The following is a 21402-nucleotide window of genomic DNA, read 5'->3' on the forward strand; positions in this document are numbered from 1 at the left end:
GACCTAAACCCCAAAGCGAGGCATCCCTCCTCAAAAGGATAACCATGCAGATTAGCTAGACTATGGGTGAAATATACTATTGAAATCTAACTTGACTAAGGACTATGAATGTCCAGGTAGAAGACAAGACTTGAGATTGTAGGCCCGAGACCACAGCCTACAGGAATCAAAGCACTCCCAGGTCTGGGGAGCACGCTCATGGTCTGAAGCCTGAGGTGGAGAAAGGGGCAGAAGAGGAGGATACCACTGGATCAAGACATGCCTGCAGATCACCAGCACTCTAAGGCAGGGTGGGACCAAATCTGGCTGCTGCCTGGTTTTCTAAAGAAAGTCAACCACACCCATTTTTTTGTATTTTCTGTGGCTGCTTTCTTGCTAAAGTGGCCGAGTTGAGTCGTTAGATGCATAGAGCCTAAAATATTTATCTGGCCCTTTACAGAGAAAGTTAGCCAACCTCTGCTCTAGAAGATAAGATGGCAGAAATAGGCAACGTTTTAAAAAGTCATTAATTTCATGCCATGAGCATGTCTAATGGGGGAAGGGCTTCCCCCCGGCCTCCAGCTCCCATGTCTCCCATTATACAGGTCTTACCTATTTCACTTAGTGATGGACTTCTGTGATTTCTTAGATTGCTATGTTTTCTCCCCTTGCTGGCTTCCTCCCAGAATCCCAGCACCTAACACATCTGACACATAGCAATACCTTACTGAATGCTTTCTTTCTTTTTTTTTTTTTTAAGATTTTATTTATTTATTTGAGAGAGAGAGAGAATTAGAGACAGAGAGTATGAGAGGGAGGAGGGTCAGAGGGAGAAGCAGACTCCCCGCCGAGCAGGGAGCCCGAAGCGGGACTCGATCCCGGGACTCCAGGATCATGACCTGAGCCGAAGGCAGTCGCTTAACCAGCTGAGCCACCCAGGCGCCCCTTACTGAATGCTTTCAAATGAAACTGAGCCACGAGAGTTCTCCTCTCCACAGTGACCGTGATATGGTTGCTAGATGATGTGGTTTTGTGCAAGCAGATTGTATCTAGAGATAGGAGTCCTGGCTCCAAGCTCCCATTCTATCATCACTAGCTGGGAGAAATCAGAGAAGTAACTTCTCTGGGCCAGAGTCTCTTGATCTCTAAGATGGGGATAAAACCCTTATCTTCCCACCTCACAGGATTTGTGTGAGGACCATTTGAGATAAGGCATGTGACAGAACTTGCTAAACTATAAAATGTCAACAAAAAATGGCCTATTTAGTTATTTTACTAAGAAACTCAAAGACCAAATGGCTTCCATAACTCAAATAAATGAATAAAGGTGGTGCAGAGAAGCTCTAGCTTAGAAGTAGGATCTTCACCTTCCTTTAGTCCCTCCCAAATGAATGCCACCTAGCCCAAGGTAACTTTGGCCAATTTTTCCTAAAGAACCTCAAAAGCCACCGCCCACAAGTCACCACACACTCAAACGGTCCCTCCCAGCTATACCCAGGCTCTCCAAAAGAACCGCTAAAGCACAGGCTGGGACTCACTCAGCTTCCGGTAGATGTGGGTGGCCTCCTCACGGAGCAGAAGTCGGCAGTTCTGGGCCTGCAGGCTGTGTGTGCAGATCTGGGCATCAGCATAGAAGACACACCTCACAGCACCAGGTCGGGTCTGCAGAGTGGTGACGAGGCAGGCCTGGTGACGGGAGCATTCTACAGAATAAGAGGAGAGTGAGGCTTGGGCTTCAGAGATGGCATCTCAGCCATGCATCCATCCCATCATGAATCCTTGAATCCATGCATCACCTATTCATCCGTCAGTCCACCCATTCATCCAGTCATGCATCTATGAATCCATGCACCTATCAATCTATCCATCTAATCATGTATCAGTGCATCCATCCATCCATCCAATTATGCATTCTTCCATCTATATACCCAGGCATCCATGGAGAAGGATGTCTCCATCCGTCTATTTATCCATTCACCCATCCATCTATCCATCCATCCATCCATTTATCCATCCATGCATCAATCTATACAACCATGCATCCATCTATCCATCCATGCATTCATCTATCCACACATGCACCCATCCATCTATGCAATCACTTACTTATTCACTGGAGCACCTACAATACATCCCTGGCACTGTGGCAGGGGCTGGAACTAGAATTGGGGTTGGGGGGAACCTACCTCTCCCATCAATCTATTTTCCACACAAAAATCGGGTTTTTGATAGTTTATTTAATTCACAAATGTGCTCTTGACATTCCCTTGTTTGAAGCAACTCCATGGCTCCCCATTGGCCTTAGGATTAAGTCATACCAGACAAGGCTCTCCATGCTCCAGCCCTTGCCTTCTTCTTCAGCCTCATCTCCCTTTCCAGCTCCCCCATCATACCCACTATTTTCCACCAGGGATTATGTACTTTCCCATGTGTACCAGGTCCTGCATTAGATAATTTACATTATTCATAGCATTCAGGATTTTCAGTCCTAAGAACGGCTGTGAAGATGGTGTTGACTCAGTCACTTGGGCAAGCTGTGAACTGTGTAAAGACCTTATTCATAGCCCAGTCTGTGCTATGGCAGCACCCAGAGTTGTGCAGTGCACAACCTGTACATCCATACATGCCTCTCCTGTAAGATTTGCATATTGTTACCCAACCTTGTAGGTGAGGTGATTCATGGAATCAGAGAATTGGAGGAATATGAATGTTATCCAATCTCAGGCTCTTGCAGAGGTTAAAATCTTTGTAGACCATCTCTATCAAGTTGTTATCTAACTTTTGTTTAAATACCAGTGACTGGAAACCCTCTGAAAGAAGTATGCATCTGTGGACAGATTTGTCTATTAGAAACTTCTTTATATTGCATTGAAAAATGTCTCTTGAAATTTGAGTTTTACCCATAGGTCTTAGCTTTGCCCCAAGAACCTGGCCAGGACAACTATATTTCTTCCTTGCCACGATGGCCCACCTATAATCTGAGGACAGCTCTTACCACTTCTGCTCATCTCCTGTGTCTCAGACTAGCCCTCTAGATCCTCCCTCTCATTGTCTTCTGACCCTGGCTCAATGTTGCTCACTTTCTGGCTGGCTTCTCCCCTTGGAGACCTTGACTATGGGCTGCCCCTGCAGGAGGATGAGGAGACGGCACAGGAGGGCCCACCCAGGGTCTTGTCCCCAGGTTCATCCCTTCCTTCCCTGGCACTCCAGATCATCTTGGGGTCTCCCATGTGTTTCTGAGATCAGGAGCTTGAACAGCACTCTGTGAGGCCCCATCCCAATCAACCACCCTCCCTGGGGGTGGAGGAGCGATGGGAAACTCCCCTTACCAAACAAACAGAAGTCTCTGGCATCAGAGAAGTCTCTGGTGGCAGCAGTGCTGATGTGGGCAACATCGAAGTTCCTGAAGGACGGGTCAACAACTACTACAGAGGGGGCCAGGGACTGCCATGATCCCAGAGCGACTAGGAGAGAGAGCAGGGGACATCAGTCACACACAGCTTTCACCTGTTTTGATGATGAAGATAATGGGGTGTCACCTCGTGCCCCGAAAAAGCAGCCCCAGGCCATCCTCCTTGTGGCCTCCATTCTCATGAGACCCTATTCCTTGATTTATACTCCCATTCTACAGTGATTTATTCAGAATTTTTTATGAGCCAAGTTCTGTGCTCAAGCCTACAGATAAAAAGGTTCAAAAAAAAGCATGGCTGTTTCTACTAAGCAGCTCACGGTAGAATGGGAGAGAAGTAAACAAGGTAAGGCGAGCATCATAATACAGGTGTTACAATGCAATCATCAGAATGAAGCTAAGTGACAGCGATAATTGCAGATGTATCCGTGTTGTCGTGTGGTGCTGTATGTAGGGCTTCCCAGACACCACGTCACCAAATCCTCCCCCAGCCCTCCAATGGAGAAAAGATCATTGTCCTCCACAGCGGATGCTGTGGTATGCTGTCTAGGCCGCCTTTCAGGTCCCAGCCTCTCATTTCCCCAGCGTTGGGAAGTTGCTGTTTGGAGGCTCCCAGCCTAGTCCCCTCCAGGAACTGCCTATGGTCGAGGCGAGCTGCTTCCCCTCCCAGGGTCAGCCTGTGGCCAAACACTCGTCCATATGGGTATGCAAAGGCCCAGCCACCTGCCTCAAGATGGGACAACCCTGCAGAGCCAGCCCAGCTTCAGAGCTCACCATGGGATCCACAGGGCCAGGGGGTTTGGTTGGCGTGGAAGTTCTACTTCTCCCCCTGCTCATTCCCGCCCCCTCACTTCCTTACAGGGGCCGCTCCCACGAGCCCTGCGCCTGAAACTTCCTGCATGCAAATCTCCATCACTGAGTTTGTTTCCTGGAAAACAGCAGCTAAGAAGACGAACGAAATGAAGCTTGCCCCAGAGAGTGCCATTCTTCGGGGGCGGAGCAGGAGTGAAACTGGGTCTTTGCATGCACAGAGCCTGTGCCCTCCTGGCTCCATGGGGCGGCCTCCCACCATCTGCACACTTGTTCCACAGACAGGGAGGGATGTCCAGGTGCAGCTGCCAGACAGATGGCTTGGCGCAGGTACAGAGTCCTGCCAGAGCACCGGTGTCCCTGTGAGGACAGAGGGGACCCTGAACAGGGACCTTGATCTTCCCCTCTGAGGGAGGACTGCGGGTCTGGGTGGGTGGGTGCATTCTTCTGGCCACAAAGAGCATGGAAGGCAGCAAAATGCTGCCTCCTGACATAGAATCTCCTGATTCTAGCACTCTCGAGATCTGTTCAGTGAGAGTGTCATTTAGAGTTCATGGAGATAAATCTAGGTACTTATTTACTTTTTCTTTCTGTTTTTGATTTTTTTCAGAAGACCACAGGAGTGTATCCTTATAATAAATATCCGTGAGCATTTCCTTCGTGTCTGGCAGAACAGCATGGCAAACGTAGATGTAGATGCGGCACTTTGCAGTTGACAAAGTGCTCCACTTATCAGCTAAGCGCTTTAAGGTTGTTACTCCACTGTCTCAGGGTCCTCCTCTGCAAACTGTCCTGACGGCTGATCCCCACAAGGGAGCTCCGAGCTCCAGATGAGTGGTAGGGTAGGAGCCGTACGTAAGTCCTCCCTCACAAAGGAGGGGTCAGAAGCTGGGAGAGGTTCCACGGCTTTCCAAGAACACAGAGCTGACTATGACCAAGCCGGAGACAGAACCAGCCCTCTTGGCAACAAGCCAGCGCTCCTTCCATCCCTTCTGAGCTTCCTAAATACCTGAGCACCCTTTCTGGAAAATTCTCCCCAGGTAGGAAAGGGTCTTTGTCTTGGACAGTGCCATGCTCTTAGCTATATGGGGAAGGCTGTCATTTTTATCTCAAACCTGCCTTTGACGCCCAGAGCACTAAAATTAGAATGGTAAATAAAGTAGCAAACAAACTAGCACTGCGCCTTTTTCTTCTTCATTTAAAAAAAGAAGAAGAAGAAAGAAGAAGAAGAAGGAGAAGAAGGAGAAGGAGAAGAAAGAAAGGTGCCTGGCTGGCTTAGTCGGTTAAGAGTCTGCCTTTAGCTCAGGTCATGATCCTGGGGTCCTGGGATGGAGCCCCACGTTGGGCTCCCTGCAGCTCCCCCTGCTTATGCACTCTCTCACTCTCTCTGTCAAATGAATAAATAAAATCTTTTTAAAATAAAAAATATTAAAAAAAGAAAGAAACAAGAAAGAAAAAAAGGGTTTATCCAAAGAAGGTGCCAAATAATGTTGCCAGATTTCTGATGGACTCAGCCAGAGAAGGAGAACCCCCATACTTGTCCTGGAACTGTGGGGCCATCCTCAGAATCTGGAGCCACGTCTTTCTGACCTCGGGTTCTGGCTTCCCCACAACAGACGCTGGGCTTTCATTATCTTAAGCATCCTCCACGTGTTACTATTTTCATGGTCAGTTCAAGTGGCATTTCTGCAGCATGACGAAACTGCATATTTTTAGATAGTGGGGACACTGCAATTTCACAGAAGACATACAATGGGGTTTTAGGACCTAAGCTGCCAATTATGGTCTTAAAATGGAAGCCTTGGCCGCACTCCGTGCTTAGCTTGATGTCTGGGGGAAAGCGCTATAATTGAAGGGTGCACTTCGTCTCCAAAGTGAGAGTCGGCTCGTCTGTCGCCATCCCAGGGCCTGGAGCCAAGTCTCTGCCACACCCTTTCCCCGTCCCTCTCCCCCAGCTGGCAGGGACCCTGGGACGAGCCACGGCTGGTGTGCAGAATCCAACATCTGGGGTTCATGCATCTCATGCAAATTCTGAGAACAAGTTCTTTGTGAATGTAAAACCCTGGTAAAGCATGAAAGCTAGACATCTCAGTAGCATTTCAGGGGAGTTTACGATTTGCCAAGAGACGGGCAACACCATTGCATTTAGCATTCACAGGATCCAGGAACACCCCCGAAGGGCTTAGCTGCTATGAGGCTGGGCCTGGGCTTGAGCCCAGCTCCTCCGGGTTCAGAAACCAGGCTTTACTACACGACCAGCTCTCCTCTCCTGTGGTAGCAGCTTTCAGGCCTGCCCAGTGGGTGCCCTCTGTGCCATATTCTTTAGTGTTCATTTGGTTTCTTTTGTTTAAAATACACTTTATAGATTGCAATGCCAGCATCATTTACTTTAAAAAAAATCATCTCCCCTTGAATTTGAAATGCTATGTTCATCATATATTAAGTACTTATATATAAATGAATTTTGTCAACCTTGTGTTTTTCTTTTTTTTTTTTTAAGATTTTATTTATTTATTTGACTGAGAGAGAGAGAGAGCTCAAGCAGGGGGAAGGGCACAGGGAGAGGGAGACGCAGGCTCCCCGCTGAGCGATGGCTCCACCCCAGGACCCCGGGGATCATGACCTGAGCCAAAGGCAGATGCTTAACCGACTGAGCCCCCGAGCTGCCCCAACCTTGTGTTTTTCATTCATTTCTTTGTAAATTCTAGCTCAACCCTCACACTGCTTAAACTAGTCACTGTGTAATACATTTTACCAGCAAATGGTAAAAGTCTTCCCATGTTATTTCTTTTTATAAAATATTCCTTGGCTATTTTTGGGTATTTATTCTACCAGATGAAATTCAAAGCCGTTTTATCAAGTTTCATTAAAAGCTCCTTTGGGATATTAATTGGAATGTCCTTAAAGTTAAAAACTAACTTGAGAAAAAGATTTTAGATTTTATTATGTTTCATGTTTGCTGTCATGAAGAACAGAATGGAATTTTTTTCCCCATTATATTTTTAAAAGAGTTATTGTTGGCGTAGAGGAAAGCTATGTATTTGCGTGCGTTTATTTTCTAACAGGATCCTGAACCGACTCAATGTAACTCGCAGACGTGGTCAAAAGACAGGCTCCTCTCTGTGAAATGGGGCCCGATCTAGATTGTGGATGTAAGTGACCTGCCTTGGGGAAGGTGTGGCCAGGCAGACCTCTGTAGTAACCAATTTAGTTCTGTATTTGCCCATTTACTCAACAACTCTTTCTATATTCCAGGTACTGTATCTGCAAGCAAAAAGAGGTGGAAGCCTGGAAAAAAAAGCTAACTAGCTAAAAAGTTTGGAATCCTTCCTACTTCCCATGAGTAATTCTCAACCTTTGGTGAATATTAGAGTCACTCAAAGAATTTGGTATAAATTCCAGAGCTCAGGCACGGTCCCCACGTCAACAAGCCGAGGCCTCTGTGCTCCTTATTCCCTTTCTAGGTGACTCTGACACACAACCAAGTAGAGAACAATTGCCTGACACAGTCTCTAAAATATTCCTTTTGGTTTCTTTTGATTTGGCCATAAGTGATGGAGAAATAGCTTCTGCATTCAAAATTCACTCAGCCTGATGCTGTGTGTCCTTGGGTAAGTTCCTTAACTACTCTGAGAAACGCGATTCTTTAAAAAATCACATCTTTGTGTTAAACATTGCCCTTGCTCTGCATGTCTAATAAACACAATGCCTCCCAGTGAATGACACGTGAGCCCGGACATGGTATAAATGAGCTCATCAGGCCCTTTACTTTGAGACCCTTTGAGTCAGGCCTCAGGAAACTAGTCCTTTCCTCCAGAGCAGGGGGAAAGGGGAGCATGAGGGGGAAGTGATCAGAGGAGAAGGGGATGGTTGGCTCCTCTAAAATGACTGTCCAGTCTGGTAAGAACAGATGCCTCCCGGGATACCCAGGACTTCGCTGCCCTGCAGTGCCAAGTGCATGCTCTTGAACTGTGCTAGACTCTACAGCCCCCAGGAGCCACTGCTGGGCAGGGGAGAATGCAGGGGGTCATAGGCCTGCCCCTGAAATTGCCAGAAACCAGAGGATGAGTGAACACATCAAGCAGCTCTAAGGAATGGTTGGCTCTGAGTGTAGGTCATGAATGAGACATACATGGTAGAGCAGCCTGCTTCCCTGAGTTTATCCCAGCTCCCCATCCCCCAGCCCGGTGACTCCTTCTCTCTGAGCCTCCGATTTTTCAACAGCCAAATGGGACGATCATGCTATCCTCCTCCTGGTGTGGTAGTGATCGGGACTGGCGGGCACGGGGGTGGGAAGCTTAGTGAACAGAGCCACTCACAGGGCCTCTGGGTCAAGCTGAGGCTTCTCGCTGCATTTTGGTCACTGTCTTCTCAGAACTACGGAGGGCTGAGCCTCATCCAAGTACCGGGGGGGGTCCCCAAGTGGTATAGGAGCCAGTGATGTCCTGACTTCTGCCAGATCCCTGCTTCCCTTTGCCCCACCCCAGCCTGGCACCAGGACACCTTGCTGCCTGCCCATATGCCCCTCATCCTCTGCCCTCTGGCCCCCTGACTCCTCGGTCTGGTCATAGGCACAGTGGAACTGGGCAGTGGGCCTGTCTGACTAGTCGCTGGGCCTCAGTTTCCACAGCAGACATGCTGCTGAATATAGCAACAAGGTTTCAAGAGCTTAACACAACACAAAACGAAACCCTCTCGGCCCCTGAACCTACCGTTGACCCCCACACCATGTTCTGTCTTGTCAGGATATGCCCCCCCAACTGTGTCCCACCCAGAAATCCTACGGTCCTACGGCCTCACCTTGTCCCGTCCCTTCTGCCGACTCGGCCCCTCTTAGAACCGTCCCTTTCCCTTCCAGATTGTGGCTTCCCCAACTCCACTCCACCTACTGACACTCCAGTAACTGAGACCCAGACGGGCCTCCCTCTGGCCAGTCTCGCCCCTCACAGGCCACCGTCACACTGGGGCCGGGTCCCCTTCCAATCTGATTGCAGCACTCACTGCCGGCCATCCTCGGGTAAACAACAAACCGGGTTGGGGGGGTGGGCAGGGCATGTCCACGGAGGTATCCAGCTGCATCGCACCCCCCCTTTTATAGGGTGGGCCTGGTGCTCCCCACTCTCACACAGACACCTAACACATCAGATAGGGACACGGAGCCACAGGGAAGAAAGATCACAGCGGCATTCCCCAAGGTCACAGGGCATTCCTCACAGTCAAGGGGGAGTGGGGTCAGGGGCTGTGCTGACCCCTCTGCCTCACAAGCCTGGGACCTCCTCAGTGAGGTAGTGACAGACAGATCAACCCTCCTTCCCAGGGACAAATGCTCTCTCTCTGACCCTCTGACCCACACCCTGCATTGTGTTCGGGAAGAGTCTGGGCAACTCTTCTGTACTATACAGACGACCTAAGTCTGAGATGGCTCACCACCAGGTCCTAAGGCCCGGGAGGAGAACATGTCCCCCGGAGGTGAGTGACCCCGCCAGTCCCTCAGCACAGGGGACATGGGTGGCCCCGAAGGGAAAGTCATGCAGCCTCTGTCCTCCACGATGGTACGGACCGGCCACACGTGCCACCATCCAGTGGGCAGACATTACACGCTTGGAAACTCAAGCTGATCTGATTCTGTCTTACAGTACTTTACTGAGACGAGCAACATTATCCCTTTACAGAAGAGAAAAGTGAGTCCCAGAGAAGGCCAAAGGCGTGCCCAAGGCCACACAGCTCAGAGACAGCAAGTCAGCATTTGACCCCAGGTCGGCCGTACGGCCTTGTATTTCACCGCGCACCGCAGAGCTGCTGAGGGCGGGTGACAGCAGAGTGGAGGGCGGGCAGAGGGCCAGAGAAGCAGGTGGGAGGGTGGCGGCAGGGTGGGCCCCTCGTGACTCTGGGCAGCATGGGCTGCGACCTTGGCACGGACCGGCCTCCGGGAATATCGAGGTACTAGGGCTCCCTTCCAGAAAGCACTGTATTCCCCTTTAACGTAGACTAAGTAAAACCAAAATCACTAGACTATTTTCAAATACATGGAGAAATCATGTTTCATCCTTTTTCTTCTTTCCTCCTTCCTCCCCTTCCTTCCTCCCTCCCTTCCTTCCTTCCTTCTTTCCTTCCTTCCTTTCTTCCTTCCTTCCTGTCTTCCTTCCTATCTTCCTGTCTTCCTTTCCAGATACCAATTAAAGGAGGAAATGTTGGTTTTGATTTCAAGGCTCAGAGATATTTCAACCATTAAAAATAGCTTTAACCCCAGCCTGATCCCTAGTCGGAGACACACATGCGTGCACGCACACACACACACATACACACATGACTGCAGATCTAGGCCACTGCAGAAGGGACAGGTCTGTTGCTGCCTGGCTGGGCATCTGGACAAAGTTCCCGCTCTGGCCCTCCTCCTTCTCCCTTCAAAACTGGGGAAGTGCTTCCTGGTGTTTCTAAAGCACATCAAAGTGCAGAAACGTCAAACCAATAGCCCATGCCTCTCCAACATTCAAATAATCACGGACCCATTTTTTTTAAATGCAAAGATCTTATCATTTTCTTAAGAATCACCAAGAATAGAGCTAATAATGAGTGCAAGCTCTAAAACATCCCAAAGCCCACAGGATTCTTCCTCTTCCTCTCGCAGTCAGAACCAAACAGACTTCCTTTCAGCCCCTCGGCACTTATCGAAGTGCTGGGCAGGGAATACGGAGAGAGCACAGGGAACACCGGAGGTGGTCTCCATATGCCCAGGTTGGCTGGCTGGGGCAAAACATCCATGCTGGAAGCCTCTCGAACACCTGCTCCAAGAGTGTTTCAGGCACCAGCAAGCCACCTCGATGGTGAATGTAAGAAGCCTATAACATACTCCCTGATCCTGTTTCCACAGCTTCGTGGTCACAAGTACCCACTGGTGGGAAGACCCCTGCGTGCTGTCGTTATGGGACGGGACTAACAGCCAGACATCCTGATTTCTCATCAGACACTGTCTTTTAAATGAAAACCCCGTCATACTGGGCTGGTCTGCTTTGTTAGTACCCACAAAAACAAACAAACAAACAAACAAACAAAAATGCAGATGTTCTTTTGATCACAGAGAGAGGGAGAGAGAAAGAGAGATCCTTGTTATCTTATGATCACTTGAAAGATAAAAATGGGCCCAGAGCTGCCTGTTGGTCCAGGACTTCTTCAGAGAGAAATGCCTTACACTTACAGCAAACCCTACCAGGCCTCTTTTGGCATTTATAACACTAAAAAAATACCTAGAGACATATTTACTTCTGTTCAGCCTTCAAATACCCATTTTTTTTTTTTAGCTCTCCAGCCAGCATGCCTTATCTTTCCCTTTGCATCTGCAGAGCTTAGTAGACAGATGACAGAGAGTCTTGTGGGTTCAAATGTGTCCCCTCAAGATTCATACTTTGAAGTCCTAAGCCCCAGAAGTTCAGAATGTGACCTTTTTTGGAGATAGGGTCTTTGCAGAGGTAATCAAGTTAAAGTGAGATCATTAGAATGGTCCCTAATCCAAAATGACTGGTGTCCTTAGAAAAAGGGGAGGGGCACCTGGGTGGCTTAGTCAGTTAAGCATCTGCCTTTGGCTCAGGTCATGATTCCAGGGTCCTGGGATCGAGCCCCGTTTTGGGCTCTCTGCTCGGCGGGAAGCCTGCTTCTCCCTCTCCCACTCCCCCTGCTTATGTTCCCTCTCTCTCTGTCTCTCTCTGTCAAATAAATAAAGTCTTTAAAAAAATAAAAAAAGAAAGAAAAAGGGGGGAGTTTGGACACAGAGTGGCACATACAAGGAAGATGGTGTGAAGACACAGAGAGAAGAGAAGATAGCCGTCTACAAGCCAAGGAGATGGTTATGGAACAGAGGCTTCCCCTGTGGCCCCCCAAAGGAACCACCTGCCAACACCTTGATCTTGGACTTCCCAGTTGGTGGCATTTTGCTATGGCCACCCTAACAGACATACAGTGAGTGAATAGTCAGTAAAAACATCCTTTCCCTGATGTGCCTCACTCTTGTGCTCTGCCATGGAAATGCCAATCCTGATGGTAATTCTTACCATGTAAAACCATACATATTCCAATGGCTAATAAGAATATTAAGTATTTCCTCTTTACTAGACACGCTGCAATGTGCTACTGTGTTGTTCTATTTCGTCCACGAACAGCCATGTTCACAGGCGTGAACCAGAGAGGTGTCGCTGCATGCTTTAAAGGGGGGTCATTCTGGGGGCACCTGGGTGGCTCAGTTGGTTAAGTGTCTGCCTTCTGCTCAGGTTATGATCTCAGGGTCCTGGGATCGAGTTCCACATCTGGCTCCCTGCTCCGTGGGGAGCCTGCTTCTCCCTCTCCCTCTCCCTCTCCCTCTGTTCCTCCCCCTGCTTGTGCTCTCTCCTTTCTCTCTCGCTCTCTCTCTCTGACAAATAAATAAATAAAAAGTCTTAAAAAAAAGAGGGGTCTTCTGGAGGCACCCTGCCTGGCTGACTCTTGCTTCTGCCTACTGCCAAATCTGACTTTGGGTAAATTACACTCTAAGTGTTTTGTTTTTAAGATTTTATTTATTTATTTGAGAGAGTGAGCAAGAGAGAGAGAGAGAGAGAGAGAAGAGAGAGCATGAGATGGGAGAGGAGCAGAGGGAGAGGGAGAAGCAGAATCCCTGCTGAGTAGGGAGCCGGACACGAGGCTCGATCCTGGGACTTTGGAATCATGACCTGAGCCAAAGGCAGACGCTTAACGACTAAGCCAATGAGGCACCCGTACACTCTAAGTTTTAAAAGTTATCTTGTCTTAATCTATGTACTGGAACAGTCGTGACACCTGTCGAGGGTCGCAGTCGGCTACTGATGTCTCTAGCCTTCTGGGGGGGTTGGGCGCAGAGTGCAGGCAGCTAGGGCTGGTCCTCTCACCTCGTTATCTGAATGCAGAGGTCATCATCCTTGATATGTGTCATGGCACGAAGTCAGTGGGCTCTGGACACAGGGTGAGGGCTGAATGGATCAATCTCTGCAAAATGTTGGGTGCACAATAGATGCTCAATAAGATGTATTAAAGATTTGACTCCCTGTGTCGCAGCCTCCAAAGCCAGAGCCATGTTGCTCTGTGCCATGTTGCTCTATGCATGAAGCCCTCTGCTGTTGCTTCTGAAACAGGGCACTTCCAACCAAATCATGAACGTCAGGAGTCCTGATAGGACTGTTGCCACCCCCTCACCTCCCTGGTCAAGACTGTCACACAGTGGGCCATAGCTTCTGAAAAGTGGCCCGGGAGGCCCAGAAAAGACACACTGAAGTAATTCAGGGACTTAGGATGAAGCACAGAGAAGACAACAAATTTTCAGGCCAGGCCAGGGGCCAGCAAGATTTTTCGGTTAGAGGCCAGATAATAAATATTTTAGGCCTCGCTGTCCACAGTTGTTCTCTGTTTTTTGTGTTTTTTTTTTTTAAGATTTTATTTATTTATTTGAGAGAGAGAGAGTAAGTGAGAGAGCACAAGCAGGGGGAGAGGGAGAAGCAGGCTCCCCGCTGAGCAGGGAGCCCAACACGGGGCTCAATCCTGGGACACTGGAATCATGACCCGAGCCGAAGTCAGATGCTTAACCAACTGAGCCACCCAGGCTCATGACCTAAAATGGATGGTTGCCACCAAATGTGCCCCCTTCTTTTTTAGCTGTCAATTTCATTCTCTCTTTTTCTTCAGAGCCAACATTCTTGGGAAAAGTTTGTAGTTTCCACTTTCTCAAATCACTACTCTATAGTTTTGGGTTTTTTTTCTCTCTCCTCATCCCAGTACATTTGCAAAGTGCCTTCCATGACTAACCCAATGAATGTCTGCAGTCCAATCCCATCTTCCTTGAAATTGCCAGTCACGTCTCCCTCCCCTGGTCTCCATGACACCCCACATCGCCAGCACCCCAATACCTTCCTACTGCTCCTCTGGCTTCTCTTCTGCTCTTCCCTTCACTGCTGCTATTCCTCAGGGGTCCGCCCTTGACCTTTACTCTTTATATCCAACACACTCTCCACGGTGATCTCACTCTCCCCATGACTTAAAATACTGACACACTGATGATTATCACATTATCTCCAGGCCAGGAGCTTCGTCCAAGCCCCATGCTGACACAGTCCATGTTTACTGGACCCTTCTAAGCAGATACCCCGAGGCATCACAAACTCAGCATATTGAAAGCTGAAGGCTTACTCTTACTTCCATCCTTACCCAACATCTTTAACTGGTTCCCTTCTTACATTTTCTGTCTTGGAACTTAGCACCACTACCCGTGAGACTGTCGAACCTGAAACGTTAAACGTTGCCCGTGACTGGTGTGCAGGTAGACTGAATGTCCATCTAGAAAGGACATTATAGAAGGAAAGTTAAAATAAATGTTCTTTTAAGTCTAAATTTCAGATTCTACCATTGTAAGTGGGTACTCTCTCTGGGGTAAAACATCCCATCTGAATTTCTAGCAAAAACATGGCCTCCAAACTTCCTCCCAATCTGTCTGCTGCCTCCCTTACCTACCTCCTCAGCCACATCTCTCATCTACTACTCCCTACCACCCTAAACTCATGTCTGGTGGTCTAGCAAATCACTCTATGCTGTAGGACTTTGTTCACTACTCCTTTCATTCAACATGCACTTACAAAATGAAGTCAGTGTTGGGCGCCTGGGTGGCCCAGATGGTTAAGTGTCTGCCTTTGGCTCAGGTCATGATCCCAGGGTCCTGGGATCAAGTCCCGCATCGGGCTCCCTGCTCAGCAGGGAGCCTGCTTGTCCCTCTGCCTCTCTCTCTCTCTCTGTCTCTTATGAATAAATAAAATCTTTAAAAAAGATGAAGTCAGTGTATTCATATGATGAACTCATATCATCCTTAAAGACACAATCAGATGTCACTTCCTATGCAAACCCTTCTAAAGCTCCTACCTCCACTGCCACCAACCTGTCCCACTAATATGTCTACACTTCAACAAACACACGACATTGCAATTTCCTTGTTTTCAATCTCTCTGTTAAATTATGAGCTCCTGGGGATCAAAAACTCTGCCTCAGTTTCCATTGCTTCTCCAAGACCTCTCTTAATAGTATATAAAAGTAGTAATATAGTTGTAGGTGGCATTTATTAATGGTTTCATGTGCTAAACAGGAATAATAATATCACAATTTTGCATGGACTGCCCAATTCATAAATGTGTACTTAATGATTTAATTAATGAAGTTCCTTAATTAACAAAGAAGAAATGGGATACTGATTCTTTTTTTTATCTCTGTAAAGATTAATACTATAATTACTCACATACCACAAGACCTCAGTAAATAATTATTGAACAAGTAGATAAATGGATCAATTAATCACCTAAGAAACAATTAATGGTCCACCAATTTAATAATATCTCACTTGTATGTGGTGCATTCCAGTTTATGGAACATTTCATTCAAATCTAAGATTTAATCACTATGTGCATTAGTTGTATTAATATTACTATTTTTTGAGGGACTGAACTGGAGCTCAGAGGTGGTGAATGACATGGTCACGGTCACAGCTCATGGCTGGCAAACCAAAGACTTGACCAAGACTGCCCCTCCCAGTCCCCACTTCCCCACAGCTACCCCTTTCTCCTCATGGCTCAACTTCAAACATAAAGTGGTTCCCTTTAGTGGCATGCACTTCACAGGCAGAGATTTCCAGAAACATCTAAAATGGTCCAACATCTGTTGAGGTTATGAACTGCGGGTTGGTGAGTAATCATCTTTTACACCAACTTCAAAGACACTGCTGGAGAAAATTTCTAACTAAGAAAAACACATACACATGAAACCAGACTTGGAGCAATACTTCCTCTATGTCCTCCTAACAAATGACTAAGTTCATCACCAGAAAAATTCCTACTGAAAATTCAAAGGCTCATGTTATTTATATTTGATTTCTCTCTAAGAAGTTTGACTCATATCAAGTGGACCCCTTCAAATCCTCCCCACATACAAAGGCGACCTGGAAGATGGGACGATAATGGAGTTTTCTGAGAGCATGTGAACTCCTCTTTCTTGAGGTCATTATGTGTGATCCTAGGTCCTGGGTCAAACTGCAGAAATTTGGGGGCACAAATGCATCTGGAGAACCAACATGAGCTGAGCAAAGTCATTCCAATAATGCAGAGATCTCTCTCGGGACGCTGAACAAGAGCATCAGGCAGAGGCTGGTCTGACCTCTGATTGGACTGTGGGCACCTCGCCCCAGGTCACGCAGTTGCTCTGGACCCAGGAAGTCAGACCCCTGAGACTGCACTCAGACCCTCTTACTCCCGTGATAGTAAGGTCAGCTGTGGCTGTCACCTTGTCAGTTACATACTGTGTGTGTCAGGCACTGTGTTTTGTGCTTCCCTCCGTGACTTCATCCAAATCTCACAGTCACTTGTGGATGCAGGGATATTAAGAAATCTGCCTTCAGGACACTCAGGCTCAGAGCAGTGATGTGACTTGCCCTGGGTCATACAGACTAAGAACAGAACTAGAATTGAAACCCAGATTCACCAAAAGCCAAGGTTTTTCTGCTTCACTGCTTCTACTTCTACAAATATCTGCCAAAAACTTGCTTGCTTGTGCGTAAGTTATCACAAAAACAGAAAAACAAAAACCACACCTTAAAGCATAACTGAGCCAATAATTAGAATCTCAAAAAATAGAAAACTCAAAGGGAAATTTAGAGGACATTTAAGCCAACTCCTCACACAGCAAGGGCATCTCCAACATGCTTGAATACTCCAGTGGCAGAGAGCTCATCACCTCTGTCTCCATCACAGCAAGACCACCGATGTCTTCTCCTTCCGTCCTCTGACCCCGTCCCCTACTCATCCCCCACTGGCCCCCCATAATGCCAGAGGACTCATCCATACTGAGGCCTCCTCTCAGTTGCTCCTGGCTCCTGAGCTGGGCCCTCTCATCTCCTAGACTTTGCACACATGGGAGGGAAGGTGACTGCTTCCATCATAAATCAAATCCAGTTCCTCCAAGGAGGTCAGGGAATTTAGCAGAGACTCAACAGTGGGGAAGAATAAATGAGGAATGACCAAAGGATCATTAAAATGAAACAAAGCTTTATATAGCATTAGGCACTTATAACACAGTATTACTATTTTTAATCAACAGTTAATATTATTATAATCTATGAAACTAAAGGAAATCTACCACTGTCAATGGATTGCATTCAGGGATGGTTTAACTTATAGCCAGCTACATAGAATGACTTGAGGGGCTCTAGGAAAGGCAACCTGTTTAAAATATTTCCTCCAAATACTTGTTAAATGGTCTGAGAAATAAAAGTTTTCTGGTTTATCCACTTGTTAAAATGTGAAAAGTCTTGTGTAAAATATCATATTGACATAATATCAATCATTTTCACCTTAGTTTTAATATTTTGTTAACTCCATTAGGTTTGACAAGAGTTCTCAAGCAGAGCACTAGGAAATGAAACAGTAAACAAACAAGGTGCTTCTACTCATGACGGTTAGCTAACCAAGGCTGATTTGGGGGTGGGCCCTGCCTTGGGATGGAAGTTCCATAGGGGAGGCATGATGCTGAGGAGCATGAAATTATGAGTTTCCCAGAGTGGGCTGAAGGCCAGGAATAGGGAGGGAAAGAAAATCGAGTGGAATCAAAAGTCAGTTCCCTCCACTTCACAGTTTCCATTGGGGTCATTTTTTATCATGTGGTATCTGACTGATTCCAGGCTAAAAAAACACCTCCTATAGCTAAGCAAGAAACCTGAGAAAAATCTTTAAAGCTAAAGCCAAAACGACCAAACCCAAAAGGTAGCTCCTAGTTGGCATATTTTCTTCTTGTCTCTATCTCCCTTAAATTTGATTGAGCGAATCCTTGATGGGTGAGGTGCAAAACTCGTCCTATCTGAGGAGGAAGTTTCTGAGGAAAATCCTAAGTCTTCTCCATCCCCTAAGATCTAACAAGGGCTCAAGACCCGGTCATTCAGCAAACATTAATCAAGTGTCTCCCAGGCTTACTATGGACAGCTGCACAGGTTGTACACTATACAATTGCAGGGACAGCATTCATACATACTACCTGTGAAAGGGATCCCTTCGAACTGGCAATGCTTGACCTAATTTAGCTATTTCAACAAAGCCAAACATCAGCAGACACTGGATGAAGCAATTTTACATATATCTCTTTCAAGCTTAACAACACCTCTTTGAAGTAGGCATCTCATCTCCATTTTACAGGTAAGGCAGCTGAGACTCAGAAAAGTTCTTGAAATTGGTCAAGGTCATACAACTAAGGAGTGGCGAAGGAAGGGTTCCCATCTTCCAATACTCCACCACCCTTTATTCATTTATTCTTTCTGCCAACAAACATTAATTGAATCACTATTAGCTTTAAATAGTAACCTAGAGCAAATGGAATATATACATATTCAACCTAACAATTATAAAGGAAATAATATCGAGCATCTACTGTAGACCGGACACTGTGCTTCGTGTGAAGGATCAAGCCATAAGTTACAAATTCCATTTCTGGAGCACAAAATCTAGCAAGCAAGAAGCAGTACACTCATTCATTCAGTAAATACTTTGTAGTACTAAGTCCCAGGCAAACTTCTAGGGGCTAAGACTACAGCAGCGAATAGACAGATGAAGCCCCAGCCCTGTGCAGCTTCCCTTCTGGAGGAAGGGCAGACAAATATTCGAGAAGTAAACAGGTGAGAAGATTTCACAGCAGACAACAAAGCAGGGTGGGGGGTGGAGAGTCAGAGGTGACGTTAGCTCAGAGCAGAGGGCAAATGGACCCCGGAGAGGTGCACTAGGAGGCACATTCCCTGTTGTCCTTCCACCTGCCGTTGCTGTGATCCCATTTTACCAGCTGTGTCCTTGTGCTTCTTGGCCCCTGGGTCTCAGGGGAGAGGTCGGGGGTTGGGGGGGCTGCTAGTTGTGAGGCTGTGCCCAGAGCGGGCTCAGCACCGCTGATTGCAGCTGCCCGGGCAGTGCGGTCCCCTGTAGCACAGGAGCATCCCGGCTGCACGTCCTGCTCAGGGAGGGGAGCTGGTCCCCGGGATCCGAGATCCATCCCCGCACAGCTGTTCTCATGGGGTCACTGCACTCTGTGCCCTGTAAGCTCCTCGGCAGGGTGCACACGCATGCAAACTCTGTGTGTATTTGGAAAGGAGATGTGAGTTTTACACAAGCTGTTGGAGTCGGTGCCTGTTCCCCTGGGCCTTCCAGCCCAAGGACCAAAAGGATTAAGAATTGGCCCTTGTCTGGGTTACTGTGTCACCAGTCTAGTGGCTCAATGGGAAGATGACGATGCACCTGTGCTGTCTTTGGTAGCGCCCGCCACGCCCTCAAGCGTGCCCCCGATGAGACTATTAAAGCCAGCCGCCCCTGGGGTGCACGCTGTGACCTCAGGAACGAGCCTGTCTGCCCAGCCGCCGGGAGTGCTGCTGGCCCCTCCAGAAGGTCATGTCCACATCAATGTGTGACCAATGTGAGGGCACAGACATTTTGAAGGTCATCCCAGCATCCCGGAAAGGGCAGCTGAGACCACACTGCAGGTCACGTTCTCCCCTGGCCAGTCCTGCACCTTCTCTTTCCCCCTCCCACCCCTGCAGGTACCATTCCCTAAACAAGGACTTGCACACCAAACCCCTTCAGAGTCTGATTCCTGAGGAACTCAACCGACTACAGTCAGCACATTTAGTGGGGAGACTGGGTTTGAATTCAGATTGGTTTTGAATCCAAGCTCTACCATTTACTAACTGTGGGACCTTGGACCTCTCTGACCCTTTGCTTCCAAATCTGTAAAATGGACATAATCATGCACATCTCATAGGGCAGTTGTGAGGGTTAAAATACGGAAAGCACTTAGCACAGTGACTGACATAATATCCCAATAAGTAGGGATTTTTTAAAAGAGGGGCACCTGGGTGGCTCAGCCGGTTGAGATCCGACTCTCAATTTTGGTTCAGGTCATGATCTCAGGGATGTGGGATGGAGCCCTGCATTGGGCTCCACTCAGCAAGGAGTCTTCTCTCTCCATATGCCCCTCCCCCTGCATGCGCTCCCTCCCTCCCTCTGTGTGTGTGTATGTGTGTGTACCATAATATAATTGTATATTATATATAAAATTTTATAGCTTTGCCCGTTAAGCCAATTAAAGGCTGTGACTTAGCAGAGCCATTTTCTCTCTCGTTTCCTCTTCCATGAAAAGATGGGTTTGGACTTGTGAATTATCACTGACATTTCTTAAATACTCAATCAGGTTCTGTGCAGAGCATTGTACTTTACTTATTCTTCCACACGAGCCTCCTACAATCATCTATCTTATTTTCTACCATCATCCCCATTTCAAAGAAGCAAGCAGAGGCATCACAAGGCTGAGAGATACGGCCCCGGACCTCAGTGGCTGAGAGCTGGAATAGGACTAGAAGTTGGGTGGACGGACTTCAAAGCCCATGGCTGCACCATGTCCCATTGCTTCCCACAATTAGATAATGGGCACGTTCCTGGCCAGCACTGACATTTTTGGGGATCACACGACTCTCTGGCTTAATGGAAAACATTTGCAGAAATGATCAACTGAATTCCATCAACCCACTGGCATAGCTGACGGGAAAGGACAGAGGCAAGGCGGACAAAGTTGATGGACCATAACTGTGTGGCCCGAAAGACTGGTCGTGCAGCCGCTTCTGTCACCTGGACGTCAGGCTGTGGCTATCCCTGAGCTCCAGCTGGCGGTGAGGAGAGGCGCTGGAAAGCTGGCCAGGGCCCACCGGAAGGAGGCATGTGTCTCAGCACCACCTTGCACCCTCCCAGCCGCAGGGTCACTCACAGCCCTCCACACCTGCTGCTCTCAGGGGGCTCATGCTCAAGGGCTGGACCATTTCCTAAGGGGCATTTTGAAGTGTCAGGTGAAATGAACTTAGAATGCAGATACATATTTCCAAAGACTCGTACTCTGTGTTTTCCCCTGGTTTGCAATCCAAAGACTCTGTGTTTGGGCATGCAGGAGACAGGGAGACAGTCGTCATCCTACAGCAGGCTTCAACGTCTGAGCAGATGATTCCTGCTAACCCCGAGCATCCTCTCTGTATTGGGTGTGGCAATCGACCTTGGTAAGACTTTTAAGTTGTGGGACTTTTAAGAAGCAATGGACGCTTTCTCTTATAAAGAAATGACAGCTTTACTGTTTTACTTGTTTTAAAAAATGTACAAATTTTT

The 21402-nt window shown here is 47.6% G+C and overlaps 1 protein-coding gene across 1 annotated transcript in view; it reads right to left on the minus strand.

Annotated features, from left to right (window-relative positions):
* The window catches only part of TG (thyroglobulin), a 241089-nt gene that overhangs the window by 113417 nt on the left and 106270 nt on the right, over positions 1 to 21402 (minus strand). The window contains exons 36-37 of the mRNA XM_045895844.3: positions 3309 to 3443; positions 1518 to 1682 (exon numbers count right to left, since the gene is read on the minus strand). Of these exons, the coding sequence (XP_045751800.3) occupies positions 1518 to 1682; positions 3309 to 3443 (300 nt within the window). The remainder of the gene's footprint in view (positions 1 to 1517; positions 1683 to 3308; positions 3444 to 21402) is intronic.

Source organism: Mirounga angustirostris, unplaced genomic scaffold (genome assembly GCF_029215605.1).
Source record: "Mirounga angustirostris isolate CCGP_5_RB_7025 unplaced genomic scaffold, mMirAng1.0.hap1 SCAF_4, whole genome shotgun sequence".
In the NCBI taxonomy this organism is placed as follows: Eukaryota; Metazoa; Chordata; class Mammalia; order Carnivora; family Phocidae; genus Mirounga; species Mirounga angustirostris.